This window comes from Asterias rubens, chromosome 7 (assembly GCF_902459465.1).
Source record: "Asterias rubens chromosome 7, eAstRub1.3, whole genome shotgun sequence".
In the NCBI taxonomy this organism is placed as follows: Eukaryota; Metazoa; Echinodermata; class Asteroidea; order Forcipulatida; family Asteriidae; genus Asterias; species Asterias rubens.
The window spans coordinates 21,144,547-21,165,001 of NC_047068.1; the positions used below are offsets into that span (position 1 = coordinate 21,144,547).

The 20,455-nt window shown below is 38.7% G+C and overlaps 2 protein-coding genes across 5 annotated transcripts; both read right to left on the reverse strand.

Moving 5' to 3' along the window:
- Window positions 1-97: 97 nt before the first annotated feature.
- On the reverse strand, window positions 98-10,137 carry LOC117292994 (sulfotransferase 1C2-like). 2 transcript variants are annotated; one of them, XM_033775191.1, is made up of 8 exons: window positions 9,989-10,137; window positions 6,398-6,469; window positions 5,494-5,670; window positions 3,805-3,941; window positions 3,227-3,467; window positions 2,377-2,471; window positions 1,929-2,109; window positions 98-1,351 (listed from the first exon to the last, which is right to left on the reverse strand). In XM_033775191.1, exons 2-8 carry the CDS (start codon window positions 6,423-6,425, stop codon window positions 1,242-1,244), a joined length of 969 nt encoding a protein of 322 aa, XP_033631082.1. In that variant the 5' UTR covers window positions 6,426-6,469; window positions 9,989-10,137; the 3' UTR covers window positions 98-1,241. The 2 variants fall into 2 exon arrangements, with proteins under 2 accessions (XP_033631082.1, XP_033631081.1); XM_033775190.1 differs by lacking the exon at window positions 9,989-10,137 and adding an exon at window positions 9,577-9,978.
- A 2,194-nt stretch (window positions 10,138-12,331) lies between these two features.
- Window positions 12,332-19,124, reverse strand: LOC117292995 (sulfotransferase 1A1-like). 3 transcript variants are annotated; one of them, XM_033775194.1, is made up of 7 exons: window positions 19,040-19,124; window positions 17,494-17,675; window positions 16,189-16,319; window positions 15,161-15,398; window positions 14,594-14,688; window positions 13,916-14,105; window positions 12,332-12,908 (listed from the first exon to the last, which is right to left on the reverse strand). In XM_033775194.1, the coding sequence occupies exons 2-7, from the start codon at window positions 17,639-17,641 to the stop codon at window positions 12,799-12,801; spliced, it is 912 nt and encodes a 303-aa protein (XP_033631085.1). In that variant the 5' UTR covers window positions 17,642-17,675; window positions 19,040-19,124; the 3' UTR covers window positions 12,332-12,798. The 3 variants fall into 3 exon arrangements, with proteins under 3 accessions (XP_033631085.1, XP_033631084.1, XP_033631086.1); XM_033775193.1 differs by lacking the exon at window positions 19,040-19,124 and adding an exon at window positions 18,502-19,033; XM_033775195.1 differs by lacking the exon at window positions 19,040-19,124 and adding an exon at window positions 18,140-18,208.
- Window positions 19,125-20,455: the final 1,331 nt, after the last annotated feature.

Genomic DNA, 20,455 nt, shown 5'->3' on the forward strand with positions numbered 1-20,455 from the left:
ATTGCAAATCAGCAATGATGGCCCCATATCTAAACATGAAACATTCTCGCCCTTGGTGGACTGAATTGGATTTAGAGCCGACCACTTCTTCTTCTTATCGTGTCCACACACTAGATGTTGTGCTTCAGCCAGAACTGGACACAGCTCCTAGCAATATCATAACTAAAAATGGTCTATCCACAACACTGATAATCATCCCAACTATAGACCTATCCCAATTAACGACAGGCCGATTCAAACCTCAACGGGGACAAACCAACTCATGTCGAGTTGGGTCACTCAAGTTTAGGCTAGACCATGGTGTTAATTTCCTCTAAGTGAATTTTTTTCAGTGTTTGATAATTTCATTCAAGTGACTTACAAATTGGTTTATTCAACAGTTCATCTTGTAGAAATACTAGATGCTATATGACAAAAGTACACAAACCTACCAGTTAAAGCTGTGTAAATCTGTAGTGCCACTAGTAATTATAAAGCAATGACTTTTTTACAGGGTGCAATGATAGAGAAATAGATATTTTATTTGACTTATAAAGATTAAACTACTTGTTCATAATATTTCTGTAGAGCGTATGGTATCATTTGTTACTATGATTACCGTACTTCTTAGATTAGTTTTGGTAAGTTAAAAGTGATTTTAGGTCTTCAAAATATAATTAATTGCACAAAAAGTTGCATAATGTTACTACATTTCAATAGGATGTTACTGCCTGTTTCTACATAATAAACAATAATTTTACACAAAGGCCTATTATTCACTAATATATATATTTCAAGTTGGTCTTTGGATGTAAATAATAATCTAAGTCTAACTCCCTGTGAAGTCATTGAACCCTTCCCAAATTACAAATTAAAAGGGATGTAATTATTGGAAAAATAAATTGTGTACCAATCATTTATGACAACATTTTTCATAAACCTGTGATTGCATTTGTCAAAGATATTAGTGATTTGATCAAGCTAAATAAGTCTGATGTTTCACACGAAGGAGCACACAAGGTTCCTTGCAAACAAATGTCCGCTATCGTAAGTTTTTCGTCAAAGGACGGTCCATGTACTTGCTACAAAATTTCACATTATTTGAGAAAATTTCACAAGGAATGTAAGTACATGTAAAAAATGCTGTCCTTTCACACAAATCTCATTTTATAATATTTCACAAACATTAAGAAACTCTACAGGGACTGTTTATGTTTTCCCCTCGTGTGAACAGGGCTCTACATACATCAAAAGAAAACCATTTATTCGTAGTCGAAGGTCAATCCAGTTCCAGCGAGTTTGTCTCTTATAAGGGCGTCCATGACTTCATTCTGTGCCACAGTGAAGTGAGCCTTCCAATCTCCTACTTTACCTGGAGGTATAAATGAGAAGGATCATGGAAAGTTAAACACTACACAAGCCTGTTGATTGAAAGCTGTTTTCTGACAAAAAAGGTAGTGGTGCCAATTATTTTAGCCTTCGAGAAAGACTCTGCTCGGGTCAAAACGTCAGGCCATTAACTATTTTTTGCATTATACCATTTTGGTCGCTTAGCAGTTTGCAACGGCTAATTCTATTTTCCCAATTATTTTTTTGTCAAACCTTTGGCTAGAAACGTAGAAACGTATAGCAGCTTCCAATAGTATAACACATTTTTATAATTGTTTCACTTCGAAGTAATGTGGTTATGTAAAAAGATAAAGTTGAGTATGAGAAGCGTTACTGCAGTAATGTTTCTCATATTATTGTGTATTCCTTTTTTTAGGGATTATTCTTCCTGCTTTGACATATTCGCTCCGGATTTTCGGCGATATCTCACAAACGTGATCACCTTTTGTAATGAAACTTTCACATGTTAGGGTAAACACTTACAATTACATATAGTTTAAACAATCCAACGCTTCCAACAATTATTGGTATACTTTGCCTTTCAAAACTAAATGCATTACCTTTTCTCATGAATGACATTGAGTCTGGTAAGTTCAGCTTCGCAAACAAGGAATCCAGTTGGGTCATAGGGTTTTTCTTCATGTTGGCAAATGTACAGTGGTCCGTTATTGCATCCAGCGTCTCATTAGAGAAATCTTTACCAAGAAACTTGCTGATCTTCTCCACATTGCCTCGCAAATCCTGGTAAAATAAAATGATTTACAATAAATGTTTCAACTTTCAAAGAGCATACCTAACATACTCTAATGCATGATGTGAAATAGCACAAGGGTGAAATTATAAGCAATAATTTGTTTTCTCAAGGAAGGCCAAGGATGATACTTTGTAGTAATATAAAAGGTTTTTTAGACCCCCAAATTGGCCTAGAATGGCAAAAAAGCGGTGCTGTGCTTCTGTTTTTTTTCACAAAAGACTCGTCAATAATGTTCATTCATCTTAGATACTAACCCTCTTCATGTCTTCAAATCGAAGCAAAAGGATGTTCTCATCATGTCGCTTCTTCCAAAAGTACAAGAAATGATCCCACCAGGGTCCGAAGCCAACTGAACGATGAAGATGACATTCCATGCAAATTTAAATCAGACAAAAATAATACGAAATCGTTATTCAACTCAATTCAAGTCTACATTATTTCACTGGCGTCTGATCAGCTGGCATCAGCTGGCCTCGGCTGGCCTCGGGCATGCAGCCCAGTGTCAAATAAGAACCCTGGTTTTGTATTCAATTCAATTCAATTACATTTAACATTTATTTGATATTACTCTTCTCAAGGTATAATGTATGAAAAATATTAAATGGATAAGCAAAATAATGAGCACAGAGGATGGAGGGAAAATAGTTAGTCCATGTAAACCAAAATAAATAGAGTATGAGGCTGTCAGAATGAGCCAAGGCTTGTAGAAGAAAGTGACAGACAGACAGACTAACTACAAACAAGGAGACAAGACAAACAGGCAGTCCGTCGTGATTGGACAGATCTAGCATCATCAGCTGTACAATAAAATGAGTAGACAGTGAAGAGAGATAAAGTAGGTCTGGTTTGTGGGCGAATAAAACCTGTTGATTTGAAAATCGTGAAAGAGTGTATGCGTAGCCAGATTGGGGGATGGGGTGTCATTTACTTTGGTAATCAAAATTAATGTACATGCTTAAACTATTTTCGTTTTGTTCATTTCTTAAAACTATAGCACCTCGGCAAGTAATATTTGAATGGGAAGCTTTCTGTTATCTTTAAACCTCAAAGGTTAATGTAAATCGGCGGACGTTTGTGTTTTGTGTGGTAGACAAAATAACGTACCTTGGTCATTGAGCACTTCCTCAAAGAATTCAGCAAATGTTTGATTTAGAATTGCAGGCAAAGGGAGGACCATCTTCATGAAGTAGAAGTAGGACACTATCAGATCCTTGGGGTTGCGCATAACGTAGATGATCTTGGGCTTCTTCTCCCAGATCTGAGGAGGCAGGAGTTGACCAGGGAAGTGGCACTTGAGGACGCGGGGAGATGGGATTTCCTCAGCAACTCTGTGCGTTTCAGGAACCTTTTGTTTTGAAAAATGTATTCAATACAACATTGAATCAACTCAGAATTAAAAAAATCTAGTGTTTAACAAATTAGTAAACAGAATTATTACTATAACGCGGTTCCTCAAAGATATTATCGGTTCTAACTTTGTCTAAAATAACAAATAAACTCAAGGAATGGATAGGAAGAAACTTTAAATAAAATAAATAATAAAGCTTGCGGGTACAACCATGTGTAAAACTCTTTTGTGGGAGTGTTGGCGCTGAAAAGAGCCGGTGTGGTCTCGACGTTTCGAACAGTATACTCTGCTCGTCTTAAAGAAAAGGATGTAAACAATAAGGAATGAATCTCACGTTTTTCAGTTTTCTTATTGGAGGTGGGAGACTCAAGTCCATGTGTAGAACTCTGAAAGCAGTGTGTCTCTTCCGCAATGCTTCCAAGTCACCATCGTGCATCACGGCAGAGGCTATCTCTTGAGTCCATGTGGTCCCTATTATATCAATTTCAGAAAATAGAAATAGCTGTCGCAAACTGCTTACCAATCAAAAGGATCTGGGGCAAATTTCATCGAGATGCTTCAGCAGAAAACACTGCTTAAACAATCCCTGCTTAATAATGACCAGTCACAAAATATTGTATTTTGGCTGGTAACCTTATTCTGGTGATGCATAATTTTGTTTTGCTTAGCTCATTTTTGTGCTTAAGCAGCTCCGTGTAATTGGGCCCCGGTGTAAATGTAAAACATAGATAATGGCCTGAGGTTGCGACCCTAGCAGAGTCTTTCTCAAAGGACAAAATTACCATAGTGAAAGACTCTGCCATAGGGTCGAAAAGTGGTCATTTAGCCTTTGAGAAAGACTCTGCTAGGTTCGAAACGGGGTCATTTAGCCTTTGAGAAAGACTCTGCTAGGGTCGAAAAGGGGTCATTTAGCCTTTGAGAAAGACTCTGCTAGGGTCGAAACGGGGTCATTTAGCCTTTGAGAAAGACTCTGCTAGGGTCGAAACGGGGTCATTTAGCCTTTGAGAAAGACTCTGCTAGGGTCGAAACGGGGTCATTTAGCCTTTGAAAAAGACTCTGCTAGGGTCGAAACGGGGTCATTTAGCCTTTGAGAAAGACTCTGCTAGGGTCGAAACGGGGTCATTTAGCCTTTGAGAAAGACTCTGCTAGGGTCGAAACGGGGTCATTTAGCCTTTGAGAAAGACTCTGCTAGGGTCGAAACGGGGTCATTTAGCCTTTGAGAAAGACTCGGCTAGGTTCGAAACGTCAGGCTACTTACTGGGTTTTTTTGCAATTCAACTTAGATACACATTCCCATACTGCTATACAAACAAATTACATGAAAAACAACGACAAGTATACGTAACTAGGGAGTAATTTAAAGGCAGTGGACACTATCGGTAATTGTCAAAGACTAGCCTTCACAGTTGGTGTATCTGAACATATGCATAAAATAACAAATCTGTGGAAATTTGAGCTCAATCGGTCATCGAACTTGCGAGATAATAATGAAAGGAAAAAACACCCTTGTCACACGAAGTTGTGTGCTTTTAGATGGTTGATTTCGAGAAGTTCTAAATCTGAGGTCTCGAAATCAAATTCATGGAAATTACTTCTTTCTCGAAAACTGTGGCACTTCAGAGGGAGCCGTTTCTCACAATGTTTTATACTATCAACCTCTCCCCATTACTCGTCACCAAGAAAGGTTTTATGCTAATGATTATTTTGAATAATTACCAATAGTGTCCACTACCTTTAAGGTAAAATTGAGTAGTAGTAATCAGGATAAAATATAATAGAGATGGGGTTGTTTTGATAAGCAGAAGCTGGTACAAAAACTAGAGTCAAAGTCTGTAACAAATGATGTAATTTGGGCTGGTAAACTGATTCTGCTAAGCAATACGGCTCAGTTCTTAGCGAGTTGTTGTGCTTATACATGCTTTATGGCCCTTTTCGAAACCACGGCCGAAGCCGAATCCACAGCCGAAGCCGTGGTTTCGAAAAGGGCCTATGAAATAGTTGGGTCTTGCTTTAAAGTACTGACCTGCTTTTGGGTACGTCACGATCCATACGTCATCATCTCGCACCTCGTAGGTCTTAAAGTCTTCGGCGACATTGTTCGAGCCCGGCGGCAAAGGTATACCCTCGAAACGACCGGCCTGTATAGCATCAGCCGTAACCTCACTCATCGAAGGGCCAAACATTGCAAAGAGTTCCGTATCTAATAGATGTTAAATTTGCATCGGGGATAATGAATATTCATTTTGGATTTACCCACTATAGACACCGACGTGTGTTAGCACTGTATACATAGTACTTTCCCGAGTTCTGTGAATACAATGACAGGCATATTACTCGGGTGGGGTTCGAACCCACGACCTTTAGAAATCTAGAGCAGTGTCATACCAGTTCCGTATCTAGAGTCAAAATTATTACGTTCACAATCGTACAAATAATATTCTCCACACACCATAAAACACGCATTCTCAAATATGTATCCCTGTCATGGAATACATATTATTATTATTATTATTTATTTTGTTCTTCCACTGTAATACTTTAAGAGTTTTCCATATAGACTCTGTTCGCAGGTTATTTTGGAGCACCCCGTTCTTTCTTAATTTCCCTATGGAGTCCTTTTATTTTCTTCTTAAGTTCTTTTGTTTGTCCTTGGTCTTATGTAGGCCTAAGATACCAATGAGCACCAAGCCCAACGTTGAATTCGATGCCTACGTTTTTCGTGACGTCACTGAGACGCGGTTTATGTTTATATTTCGTGAATTTTTAAGGCCAAGTCACATGATACAATTTACAGGTAGCCATATCCAGGCAATCTCAATAAAGAATTCACGTCAAAATGTTCGCAACCCTTTTCTCAGGAAAAGTTAATAGGCATAAGAGTTTATTTTGTGTCGAACATTTGTTATCAAAGTTAAAGTGATACTTACATTCTTCGAAAGTGACATACTTCTCCATGGTGGCAACTTCTCAACTTTGGAAATTAAAAATAAAGGCGACGTCTATATAAAAGGAGAAAGAAAGACAATGTATTTTGTAAAAAAGCGGCAGGCAACAAAACAAATAAATGTAGGATCAGAAACTTCCCGAAAAGTTCCTGTGATTTATTCTTACATACTGCCAGTGGAAAATAACCCTCTCAATACTATCTACACTATCTCAAATTGGTATCGAGTATACTTGTACAAAGCTATCACAAAAAAGGCTGAGAAATGTTGTTGCCCCAATATGAGTTAAAGGCATTGGACACTACTGGTAATTTCTCAAAAGCATAACAAACTTACTTGGTAACGAGCAATGGAGAGCTGTTGATAATATGAAACAGTGTGAAAAACGGATCATTCTGAAGTAGAAAAGAGGTAATTTCTCACAAAATAATAAAATACTTCAGCCGAACCCTTTTATTAAAATGCTTCTTGAAGTTATTCTCTTTCAAATGCGATGACCAATGGAGTCCAAATTTTCACAGATTTGCTTATTGATGCACATTTGATACACCAAGTGAGAGTACTGGTCTTTGACACTTACCAAAATGTCAGTCCAATGCCTTTTAAGTTGTAAGGATGGGTTTAGGCATGCACCAAGTTAATAAGAAAATCAAGGGAACTTGAAATGATGCTCTCGTCTGGTTGTGTTTTATTTTAACATACGCCAACTAAAAAGTGCCAATCCAAAATAAATGTAGTTTTGTTTCGCACATAAAGGACCTAAATTCCTCCGTTACGCAACCTTCACCATGGGCCCCTTGTTCATTCCTTGCTACGCTTGAGTCACCATGCCCCCATTTCATGCTCATGCTGGATTGCTGCACAATGTTCTCGGTTCTTATAGGTCCCGTAACATAACCTTTCTGATATGATGTCGAACGAAGACGCACGTCCTTCTGAAACAGCTTTTGGTATTTAAAACGTTAAAACTCCGAAATAAGAATCAACTTCCATAAAAAGAACTATATATACTGGAGGCCAACGAGCTGAGAATCTGGGCAACATCAAACAAACCAAAATTATGTTGCAAAATCGAAATTGCCTTCTAAACCTCCATGCTTGGAGAAGGCAAAGTTGGCCTTGCAGCGGTCTTGATAAGCAAAGCTGATCAAGTTTCTGCTGTTGAAGCGCTCATAGAAGCCGACGAGTTACTGGCCAATCGGAAAAGGAAGATCAGAATTGCCGATGGAAGCAAGTTGGTGGATTGCAGTCTACCAGTGCTAGCTGCAACTACAAGCTTGAAAACAAGGGCAAAGCGCAGCTATCGGCACCGGCAGAAGGTTGTTAAGATACCTGAACATGAGGCTGTGAAGAAACTTAAGTCCCGAAAACGGAAGAGACGTGTCTCCAATGGCTCAGACACTTCATCTCGTGTTAAGCGTCGTCTTTTTCGATGTACAGGTAGGCCTACCCATTTTATTCTACTTTATTATTTCAGCTTGCACATACCTATGCTGTCAGAATGGTATTTAATTAATCAATTCTATGTTCCAGAATATTTGTTGTACTTTGTGTCATTTAGCGTTTTGGTGAAGTCAACCATACTGTTTAATTTCATGATAATATGAGAGTCGAGTCGAAGGACCGCGTATAGTCTAAGGGTTTAACCATTTTCCATTCCAGCTTTGATTTGTTTGTTAAGAACAAAACCAGATGAGTTTTTATCTGAAATAAACAAATAATTATTAGGAAATGTATAATAGAGGACAAATTTGGGTACGACCGACATTAAAGGCACCTGGCACCTTTTTGCTAACCATTATTCGGAGTAACAACAGCGCCTTTAAAGGCATTGGACCGTCGAAAATAATTATTCGCATAAAACCTTACCTGGTAAAGAGTAATGGAGAGCTGTTGATAGTACGAAACATTGTGAGAAACAGCCCCCTCTGAAGTAACGTCGGGTTTTCGAGAAAGAAGCAATTTCTCACTAAAATATTTGTATTAGATTTTGAGACCTCAAAATTTGATTTTGAGGTCTCGAAATCAAGCATCTGAACGGCGCACAACTTGTGCAACAAATGCGCCTTTTCTTCCATTATCCTCTCGCAACTTCGACGACCAATTGAGAGCAGATTTTAACAGGTTTATGTTATGCATAGTGTTGAGAAAAACCAAGTGAGAAGACTAGTCTTTGACAAAGTTACCAATAAGATCGGACAAAGAATTAAGAAAACGTTATTGACCTCCATAAGAAGAAATTGCATTGCTCACAAAAGTGCAATAGTGTCCAGTGCCTTGAATACAGACAATAAACATTATTATATAACACCCAAGCAGATCCTTGCCATTTGATTGGAGGATTGTCCGTCACGTGATAGCAAATAAAAGTACCATTGCACGCCGAGTCACCGTGCTTTTTCGTTCCATCCGAAAAGTACCATTGCACGCTGGCACGCTGGCAGCGTGAAATGGTACTTTTCGGATGGAACGAAACAGCTGAGTAAAAACATCACTGCGTGCGCGTGTCTTTGGTAACGCAGCAGGTGTTACTGCAAGAAGGCATAATAAAATTACTAGCATTCGGCTTCTACAGTTGAAATTGTTTGTTTTGAAAGTTGTATCTTTCAATCAAAATTACAAAGTTCTACTTGGATGTTATATAAAACAAATAATGAATGTTTTTCATTCGTACAATGGTGCGAATTTGTTTATTCGTTGAAAGCAGGAATGTTCCATTCAACTCGGCTCCGCCTCGTTGAATAGAACATTCCATCTTTCAACTCATGAACATATTCGCACCATTGCACTCATAAACATTCATTATGTGTATATTATCCCCCAATAAGCACTGACATAACTCTCTCTCTGTGCTGTTCATGGATGTATAATATGCAAGTAAAAGGCCACTCGAGCTAAATCCCCATATGGTGCACTTGAATCAAAAATTCAACACGACTTATGGCACATAACATGTGTGTGTGATCAGAACGACCGACCCGGAAGCGCACGACCCGGAACACCACTTGAACACTCATAATGTACTGTACTCCGAGACCAACTTTGCAAACAAACCATCATGGACACGAAAACCTCAAAGTTCGGGGTATATCATGAGCCCACAACATTGCCTTTCATGTTTAGTGGACGACTGTTTAATGAACTTAATTAACTGAACTCACCTTAATTCCAACCAGAGTTCCAACTGGTGCACGGTGGTAAATATTTCTTGGTCTAAATTTTGTTATACTTTATGTTGTGTGATGCTGTAAGATGCACAACTCCATTGACAAACAGTGGATCTCAATCGCATACCTTGAGTGTTTGATTATAGGGCTATTATTCGTGTTCATACAGAGGAAACTATCTTTCAGCAGTGGCTCAGGTAAACGACAGTCTACCCGCAAAAAAAAATCGTTGCAACTCAAAGTTTAAAAAGAGAAATTTGTACGTAAAAATGGCTTCAAAAAGGAAGAAAACAAGTCACAAAAACACTGCAAATTTTCCCGTAACGAATGTCAGCAGCAGTCCCCAATTATGGATAGATTATTTCATATTCTTCCCGAAAATGTTAAAAGCGAGACCGGATCGTACCTATTCCAGTCAGGATACAGCGAGTTCCACCCCGACCTCAAAGGCAGCGTTAGTCAATAACGAAAGAGCCCGTCTATACCACGGGATGAATGAGCTGATCATCACTCAGCTCATAGTTTAGACAGGCGCTTTTACCATACCAACGAAAAACAGCTTGCTGCCATATTCGTCGATGATGTCATCGTCAGCCAATCACCCGATCAGGAAAACCATTCTGTCTAATAGATGATTTGTTCGTAAGGTGAGATTTGGATTAACGGTGGAAATCGCTGTATCCTGACTGGACTAGGTACCGATCCGGTCTCGCTTTTAACATTTCCAGGTAGAGTATGAAATAATTTATCCATACAATACATTGGAGACTGTTGCCGACAATCATAACGGGAAAACTTGCCGTGTTTTTGTGACTTGTTTTTCTCTGTTTTTTTTAAGCCATTTTTTACGTACAAATTTCTCTTTTTACAATTTGAGTTGCACCGATTTTTTTGGTACATAACGACAGATATGCTCTTCGTTTCAATTTACTGGTACATTATTTTGGTTGAGACTTTTCAGAAAAGGCTGAAAATGACCGCATTCCAGAAGCCCTTTTGACTAATTAATATTCACATAGAGGTCACGCACGAAAAAAAACGATGCATATTCTGCAGACAAATCACAAAGGAGATTAGTGACCTGCGGGTAGACTGACGAACGTCGTATTCACAGTGTGTTAAAGGCACTGGACACGTTTGGAAATTGTAAAAGACCAGTATTCTTTTTTGGTGTATCCCAACAATACGCAGAAAATAACAATCTGCGAAAATTTGGGCTCATTAGGTCACCGTATTTGCATTGAGAAAAAACTTACATACTTTGTGTGCTTTCATAGCATGTACAAGGTTTCAGCTGAGGTCTTTTACTATTTGAGTGAAAGGTTATCTCTTTACATCTCTCCATTGCTCGTTACCAAGTAAGTTTTTTTGCTAACAATTATTTTAAGTAACTACCAATAGTGTACCTGAACATAAAGGGGATATTGACCAGAGGGCACAGTTTCAATTTATAGTGCAGCTGCTTTTGACCGTTATATTCCCAATTTTTTGAAGCGCGATTTAACTCAAACTTCGGTTTCTCTCAATTCGATAAATCTCAGGTGTGAAACTTCAATTAAATTGCTTGGTGTGACTGTTCAAAACAACTTAAAATGGGACATACACATTGCGGAAGTTGTTTCTAAGGCATCCCGTAGGTTGTACACTTTGTGCGTACTATGTAAATCCAAAGTACCTACTACAGACATGGTGGCAGTTTATACTTGTTATATTAGACCTGTTCTGGAATACGCTAGTCAAGTTTGGCACAGCTCTATTACTGAGCGCCAGGTTATTGCTGTTGAAAATGTTCAGAAACGTGCCGCCCGCATTATTCTTGGCCTTCAATATCAATCCTATACCATGGCACTTGAATTACTGGGCATCTCATCACTCAAGTCTAGAAGAGAAGACCTTTTTATAAAGTTTGGTAAGAACTTACTTGGATCCTCTAAGTTTAGGAACATGCTCCCCCCGGAAAAAACTACTACACGTGATAGGGTACTTCGAGCCAGCACAGTAACCGGGCTTCACATTCCCAAGTGTCGTACTGAAAGGTACAAACGATCCACTATTCCTGCTCTTGCCCGCATTTTGTGAACTTCTGGCCAAATCCCCTCAGCTTAAAAATATCTATCTTCTTTTTTTATAGTAATGGATGGTTTAATTGTAAATTGCCTTTTTTTTTTTTTTTTTTTTTTTTAAATTGTTATTACCAAAATATGAGTTCTTGCCAACTGTGATTTGCCATTTCTTTATTTTTTTGCCATGTAGCGACTCCTAGTCTCATAAGTAATCATTGCTGTAACTTTAATGACAATTATATTGGTTTTTCTAAGTGAGCGATGGTTGGTTTTCTAATCTTATCAAATTGTTTTTGTGCTCTTTTTAAGTTTATACATTAATATTTTTAATAGTAATGTTTTTCAATTACTTTTTTGTAAACTGTGCATTTCGGCTTTTAAGCCGCTGTATTGCAGTGTTTTAATAAATAAACCATGAATAATAATAATAAAAACAAAACCTGTTAAGGCAGAACACTGTACCCACTTTTCTAAAGTTGCACACTTTGGGGGTGATGTTAGACTTTTCCCAATCTCTACATAGTTTAGAGTTGGCCTACAAAATAATAACAATAAAATTAATATTAAATAATACAAAAAATTGGTTAAGTGCCTTGATGCCGAAAAACATCTCTAAGCGCATAATGAACAATAAATGTAGGCATACAATCAGTGAAAGAAACAATTACAAATAAGCAGACGACCAATAAATTATTAATATTATTATTATTTATTCTTGAGGAATTTTACAATGCTGAATTATGAAAAATATATAGATGTAATGGGAAACTCTTCCGAACCAGGGTGATGCTTTTTACTTAAAAGTATGCTGGTTCGGTATCGATTCTTTCGGTACCGATTCCCGCAGTATCGATTATTTTGTAATACGGCCCCATTATGGACTCGCTACCCGGGGATGCTTAAGAAATCATGAGAAACAATAACATTGAGGTACCTTTAAAGTTGTTTCTTTATTTAATATTTTCATTGCAATATCTGAAGTTCTGTTCACCGATTGATTAACATGAAATGTCATCGTTGTCTTTTGCTCCTAATTTAGACGTTTTGTACCATTTTTTTTATGCTACGTATCAATTTTTCCTGATATTTTAAAAGCCCGAAAAGATCTGTAATAGTTTTAAAGATATTTCTCGTAAAAATATTTCTCTGTCACTTAAATGTCATCGAACGACAGTCCAGTTCCTTTAAGCTTCTCTCTGCACACATCACCCAGGGCTTTACTTTGAGCTTTAGATAGGCTTGTCTTCCAGCCACCAACAATACCTACATGAAGGCAGAAAAGGATCATTACTCAACTTAAAATGACTACAAGTATAAAAGAGTGAGAGATTTAGATCTCCGAGACCCAAACTTGATGTCCCAAAACCAAAACTTGATGTCCCAAAACCAAAACTTGATGTTCCCAAACAATGGACAATGGTAGGTTTAATTTTCTACCATCTATTACCTTGTGACTCAACTTAATGATCGATTAATGAGCCTAATAAATATTCACCGCTTGTTATTTGTATATTTAGTCACATGAAGTGCAGACAGCGGACACTGGTCTTTAACAATTGCCTTTGTTATAGAGGAATGTACTGGGGAAATTTTTGAGCTCGGTCACGGTAAATATTTTTAATGGGTTTTGTATAAAAAATGGTCTTATCTGACAGAAAAGTATGCCCGGCACATTAATTTTCTTGTGGTCCTTTAAGCTTAAAGGCCCAGTACTAAATGCTGTCTAGTCTACATTTATAGGTATGTGTTTTGGCTATGTGTGCTCACACTTGATTTTTTTTCCAATACCATTTCGCCTTCAAGATCTGCTTACGAATCTTTTTATACACCTTATGCTTTGCGATTGCAAGCGATAAGACTTGAAACTGCCAAGGGCAGCCTGAACAGCAGGAAACGTCAGTTTGTACTCGTTAAGTTTACACTCCGTCGGTAAATCTTCGATTTAGTTCCATGCTTCTTCTCCTAATTGATTACTCCTGGGTGACAGGTTCTTTTTCTTTAGCTGCGCCACGCACTGGAACTCTCTACCACTTAAATTTAGATCTTGTCTCTGTACCACAAAATTCAAATCTCTTCTCAGAACTAATCTTACATCAGAGATTTTCAAGGAATAATTTTATTGTGTCTGTTGTCTTTCGTTAAGTTTTTGGTTTAAATGCACCTTTTCAGGGTGGATATGTGTGCATTACAAGTCTATAATATAGACTTGTAATATAGAATTGTATTATTATTGTGCGTATAAAATGTGGACTACTGAAGTTAAAACTAACCCTTTCTCATGAAGGATTGCCCGTCGGGGATATCTTTGCCGAGAAACTCCTTAATCATTGTATCTGGATTTGCCATGGGGTTCTTCTTCATGTTCTCGAAGGTGCAGTGATCGGTGATGGCGTCTAGGATTTCATCGGAGAAGGATTTCCCAAGAAACTCGCTGATTTGTTTCACCGTCCCGCGAAGATCCTTCACAAGAACCAAAGTATAAAAATGAGATTTAGAGTCAGAATCTGTTTTTAAATCGGTTTTTAGAAAACAGATTGTGTTCGCCTCTGCAAATTGTTTCCAGTCAATGACAGTGAATACAATTTGTGTTGGGCAATTTTTAACTTTGTTAATTAAGCAGAAGGTAAAATACTGAAATTCTGACAAAATATCATGCCGACGTAACGCATTTTAGCAACTATTTTGCAGTTTCCGCGTCTTTGACCCCTAAACTCGCCTAAGACATGCATCTCTTTCAAGACTATTCGGTTTCTATTCTGTTGCAAATATTTGTGGTCAGTGATCTACATTGGTATATCATGATGTCTTGTTAAGGAACATGATGACATTATGTCTTTGTGCACAAAACTAGGCACATGTACACCGCAGCAGTCGAGCGCAGTGCTCAACACTTGTGCGCCCGGTGCGCGTCGGATTGGTCTTGAAATTTGAATTGAGTGAGAACCTACATTCTTCATTTCTTCGAACCGTAGAAATAAAATGTGATCTAGGTGTCGTCTCTGATAGAACTTTATGTCGTGATCCCACCATTTGCCGTAATGATCTAAAGAAAAACAAAACAAAGGGAGCTGTATTTCAAAGTGTAAAGCTTAAACTTAAACAGTAATTGTTGTCAACGACATAAGTATTTTTTTTTTACATACAAAAAATCATATAGCTCTCAACGGGGGTAGCAGACTTACCAGGTAAAATCAATAATTATTGTGCACATGCTTATGTCCAGATTGGCGGCTACAGGTAGATCACGATGTCATCATGCATTGCGGTGTAGAACATCCTTAGCAAAACCCTTGCCAACAGCCGTATAGCCGTAGGACGCATTTGGACACGGCCTTAGAACTACATAAACAATGGACATTTTCATGGGTCGAATTCACAAAGAGTTATATAGGACGAGTCCTATGAGATAATAGGACGAGTAACTCGTCTTGTTATAGTCTTGCGAAATCAAACCCTGGTAATCTGCTGCCACCTAGTGTTCTAAACTATCCAGAAAATGTGATACCAATACTTACTTGTACCCTCCATGAACATCTCGAAGTGGTCGTCGAATTGTAGATTATCGCGAGGCGCAAACAATCTATAATGGTGAAAGTATGAGACAACAACATCCTTTGGATTCCTGATGACATAGATAACCTTGACCTTCTTCTTCCACACTTGAGGAGGCAGGAGTTGAACCGGAAGATGTGACTTAATCAACCGAGGGGAACTCATTGGAGCTTCTGCTAACATCTTGTGTGTTCTTGGGAGCTGTGTTAAAGGAAAGATACATTACGATTGCATTGCCACCCTATCATCAAGGCCTGACCCGGGACGTTACTCGTCTTACCAGCACAGAGAGTAAACAACGGGAGGGCGATGGATGGTCACGGTGAGTTCGGGTCAACTCCCTGGAACCAGTAACCACAGACCATAAAATCATCATCAACAGTAGATGCTTCCAAACGCAATCTTAAAACCTACGTGTTATATTTTGTTATAATTGCTTTTGTTGTTTTTTGTTTGTGAAGCGAAAAGTTAGACTGAGTTGCAACTTGGTGTAGTGTTAGTCAAGTACAATACCTGCTTGAAATTGTAGTGACGTCATCATGTTGTTTGTGATGACAATTTTGTAAGTTCGGCAATATCTTGAGAACAAAGCAAATTAAATACATACTATTGTTACTTTTTTACCATGCTTGTACCCCCGGTTTTTGTAGTTGACAAAAACTCAATGTCTAGTTTTAATTGCTTGTGTTGTTTTTTGTTTGTTTGCGAAGCGCGTTGATCATATTTTGGTATTGCGCGATATAATTATAAGAGTTGTTATCCCTGTTAGTTGTGATCGTGCACAAATCTAAAATATGATTCCACCTGCACATTGTAGTTTTGATGCCAAGTATACAACCTCCAGATCAACCACTGGCTCAAACACACATGTATCCCGCTAACCGAAGATTTCTTTTTGTTCTCCAACTGTTTGGGTAAACATGCTCACAGAGAGTAACTTTGAAGTAGTCACACCCGTGATTTACCAGTGAAGCGTAAACACTCAACTTACATCTCTGTTTTGATGTCCTCCAACAGTCATCTCCAAGAATGGACCCCTCTCGAAATTATGGGTTGTGTTCAACGCATCTATGTCGCCGTCATGTAAAACAGCAGAGGCAATCTCTAGGGTCCACGTAGTACCTGAAAGAGAGGTAATCCGGGTACTAGAGGTACATTTTCAATTCATTCAATTAATAAAAAATAAATAAAAAATAAATAAATAAACATCCTTAAAGACACATGTTGCCTCGGATCGGGCGAGTTGGTCTTTAAAAAGCGTTTGAAACCGTTTGTTATGAAATTCAAATGTTTAGATGATCCACACAAACATGCCTCAAAAGTTTTCATTTTACGTCGCGAAGAAACACGGTCGGCCATTTTGTGAAGTCAAAACTTTTCTAAATCGTCGTCCAGAGGGAATGAATCGAAACAATCGTTTTAGTATATGACTATACTTGGTTGAGATTGATTGAGCTTTCTAAGCACCTGTTGCTCACAGAACTTGGTAAGATCTATTTGTGGCTCCCCGATAATTTTAGACCTACATTGCATATGAAAGGTTTACACCAACATTTGAATCCTTGGCCGGAGCTAGGGTGGGTAGCTCTTCTCGCGTAGACTTATGCCACAGACACGAAACAAATAATGAACTTGTAGCGCCCTTGAGTACGGTATAAGGCTTTCTGTTGTGTGTGTAATGGCCTACGTGCAATATGATTTTGTGCACCCGCACCCCTCAGGTGCATCATGGGTAAAAGCACATGTGAATGGTATACACAGAATATATACAGTGAAGGTGAAGCAGAGAGTTTACATTTGGTCTCCAGTCCGTTCTCTTTATTCTGATACTCTTTAAAAGTTGTCATATCAATTAGGACAATACAGTGTGTAATAATTTGCGACATTCATTTGATGCGGATGATAAGGGCATTCGTACATTGTGTTTATTTCTAGAACAGCTTACATTTTAGACCAAGGCCAAAGTTAGGGTGAAGGGTTGGAGGCTAAAGTCCCTCAGGCGATTTTCTTGATCTCTACAAACATGTTCAGCAATGCTACAAAAATCTGCTAAACCTCACTGAACCGTGTGATTGTGAAGCATTTAGGTTTGGGCTGTGTCTGTGCCCCATTTTATAGAGCTGCTTAAGCACACAATATTGCTTAACAATTTTCTGCCATGGAGCAGAAATGAGCTGAATATCAGTCACACAATGATTGTATATATGATATGGTAGTTCCACTGATAACCTTAATCCGGTCAGCAAACTCTTGTAGAGTCTTGCTACTTTTGTTCTGCATGATGCTGTAGGCCTACCTGATTTAGGGAAACTATCCACGAAGACGTCATCTTGTCTGACATGAAACGTTTTCAGATCATCCATGGTTGATCTAAGTACATCATTCGGTAGGCAAACCCCTTCATACTCGTAGGACTCGTGAAGTTGCACATCATCGGCATTCATCTTGGCAGTTTTGCCCCATCAGCTTGAGATACTTCTAAAACGAGGCAATGTGTTCACATAAAGAAGTAGCATTTATTTCTCTGTCTACTAATGTGACTTACAGTAGCGACTGGTATATTATTACTCCTTTTCAGACATCGCGGTTACACTAGGAGTGAACCCTGTTTGGTTTGGATGTAAACAGACAAATTTACCAATGTGCAATTTACCATTATCTCAAAATGGCGTGTTGGTCTTTTGATGACCATGATAAGGCCGATGATAAAAGAGCCATACCATAGGTTCTATGATATGGGGCTTTGTACATTGTATTTTATCCCAGAAAAACTAACAACTGAAGCCTTTTCCAGTGTTAGGGTAAGGGGTAGCTCTTTCGCCGCCCGTATCGCGTCGACGTACATTTATTATTATTTTTTAACACTGTTTTTAATATGTCTTGACAATGTTTATACATATAAATCTAAAAGTGCAATAGTGTCCAGTGCCTTGAATACATACAATTAAACATGATTTTTCCCAATAAGCCCTGACATAACTCTCTCTCTGTGCTGTTCATGGATGTATAATATGCAAGTAAAAGGCCACTCCAGCTAAATCCCGATATGGTGCACTTGAATCAAAAATTCAACACGACTTATGGCACATAACATGTGTGTGTGTGATCAGAACGACCGACCCGGAAGCGCGCGACCCGGAACACCACTTGAACACTCGTAATGTACTGTACTCTGAGGCCAACTTTGCAAACAAACCATCACTGACACGAAAACCTCAAAGTTCGGGGTATATCATGAGCCCACAACATTGCCTTTAATGTTTAGTGGATGACTGTTTTAATGAACTTAATTACCTGAACTTACCTTAATTCCAACCAGAGTTCCAACTGGTGCACGGTGGTAAATATTTCTTGGTCTAAATTTTGTTATACTTTATGTTGTGTGATGCTGTACGATGCACAACTCCATTGACAAACAGTGGAGGTCAATCGCAGACCTTGGGTGATTGATTCTAGGGCTATTATTCGTGTTCATACAGAGGAAACTACTTTTAAGCTGTGGCTCAGGTAAACGACAGTCTACCCGCAGGTCACTCGATATAATAATTTTCCTTTGTGATTTATCTGGGCGAGTTGGCGTGATTTTTCATGCGTGACCTCGGTTTGAATATATAATTAGTCCAAAGGGCTTCTGAAATTCAGTCTTCTTCGGCTTTATTTGAAAAGTGATGACAAAAATAATGTTGAAATGAAGAGCATCTGTCGTTTTGTATGAATCGTTGCAACTCAAAGTTTAAAAAGAGAAATTTGTAAGTAAAAAATTACGCAAATTTTCCCGTAACGAATGTCAGCAGCAGTCCCCAATTATGGATAGATTATTTCATATTCTTCCCGGATCGTACCTAGTCCAGTCAGGATACAGCGATGTCCACCCCGACCACAAAGGTATAATGTTAGTTTCCAAACGCCAGGAGTCGATCGTTACACGTGAAAAGGATCCGAAATAACCACACTGGTAAGAACGCTTTTAGACTTGACCAAGTCCGTCCAGAATTTCTCTTGTTGCGAGTCGATGGGACCCACTGCGGGGGTACATACGTATCACTCTCCACGTTGCAAAACTTCTCAACACGAACGTACGTTATCATTCAAGTTAAGGCCAATTAAAGACTGGTCTATTCCCTTTCAGTACACAAGAGATTCATCTAGTTCTGCTGATTTTATTATATTTTTATGAAGCTGTCTGGTATTTATTTCAGATTTTTAAATATTTAAGACCGAGAGTCCCCCTAAAATTGCTTCATATACTGTGACAAGTCACTGTGCCGTGCGTACAGTTTAAGATTTCATTTTATCATAATTTGATAAAGCTCCATTCCCGTCTATACCACGGGATGAATGAGCTGATCCTCATTCAGCTCATAGTTTAGACAGGCGCTTTTACCATACCAACGAAAAACAGCTTGTGCCATATTCGTCGATGATGTCATCGTCAGCCAATCACCCGATCAGGAAAACCATTCTATATAATAGATGATTTGTTCGTAAGGTGAGATTTGGATTAACGGTGGAAATCGCTGTATCCTGACTGGACTGGGTACCGATCCGGTCTCGCTTTTAACATTTCCAGGTAGAATATGAAATAATTTATCCAAACAATATATTGTATGGGGACTGTTGCCGACATTCATAACGGGAAAATTTGCCGTGTTTTTGTGACTTGTTTTTCTCCATTTGTTTTGTTATGGTCAGAATTGGTAGCCAATCATCCCAAATATTGTCCCAATTATTGTCAGGCCTATTCAAACTACAACTGGGACAGATCAACTCATGTCGAGTCAGGTCCCTCAAGTTTGGGCTTCTTTTACTTTGCCCAAATGCAGAGGGAAGATGATCGACGATAGTCAGAAGGTAATGGGTAGAAGGTTAGGGGTGGGGCTCAAGTCTCTACCCCCTCTCTTTGTTCCCCTTTTGTGCCCCACTGGTTGTACATATATTCACTTTTTTGATAGGGTACTATTTAATGCTCAACAAAAAGTGCAAAATTGAGTTGCAGAATTGATAATCATCAGTGTCGTTGCCACGATGGGCGGTGCCAGGCGGGTCTGCCAAGAACTATTAGTTCGTCCAACCCTCTGAGCAAAATATACTCTGCTGCCCAGCACAGATTTCCTCCTGATTGCAAATCAGCAATGATGGCCCCATATCTAAACATGAAACATTCTCGCCCTTGGTGGACTGAATTGGATTTAGAGCCGACCACTTCTTCTTCTTATCGTGTCCACACACTAGATGTTGTGCTTCAGCCAGAACTGGAC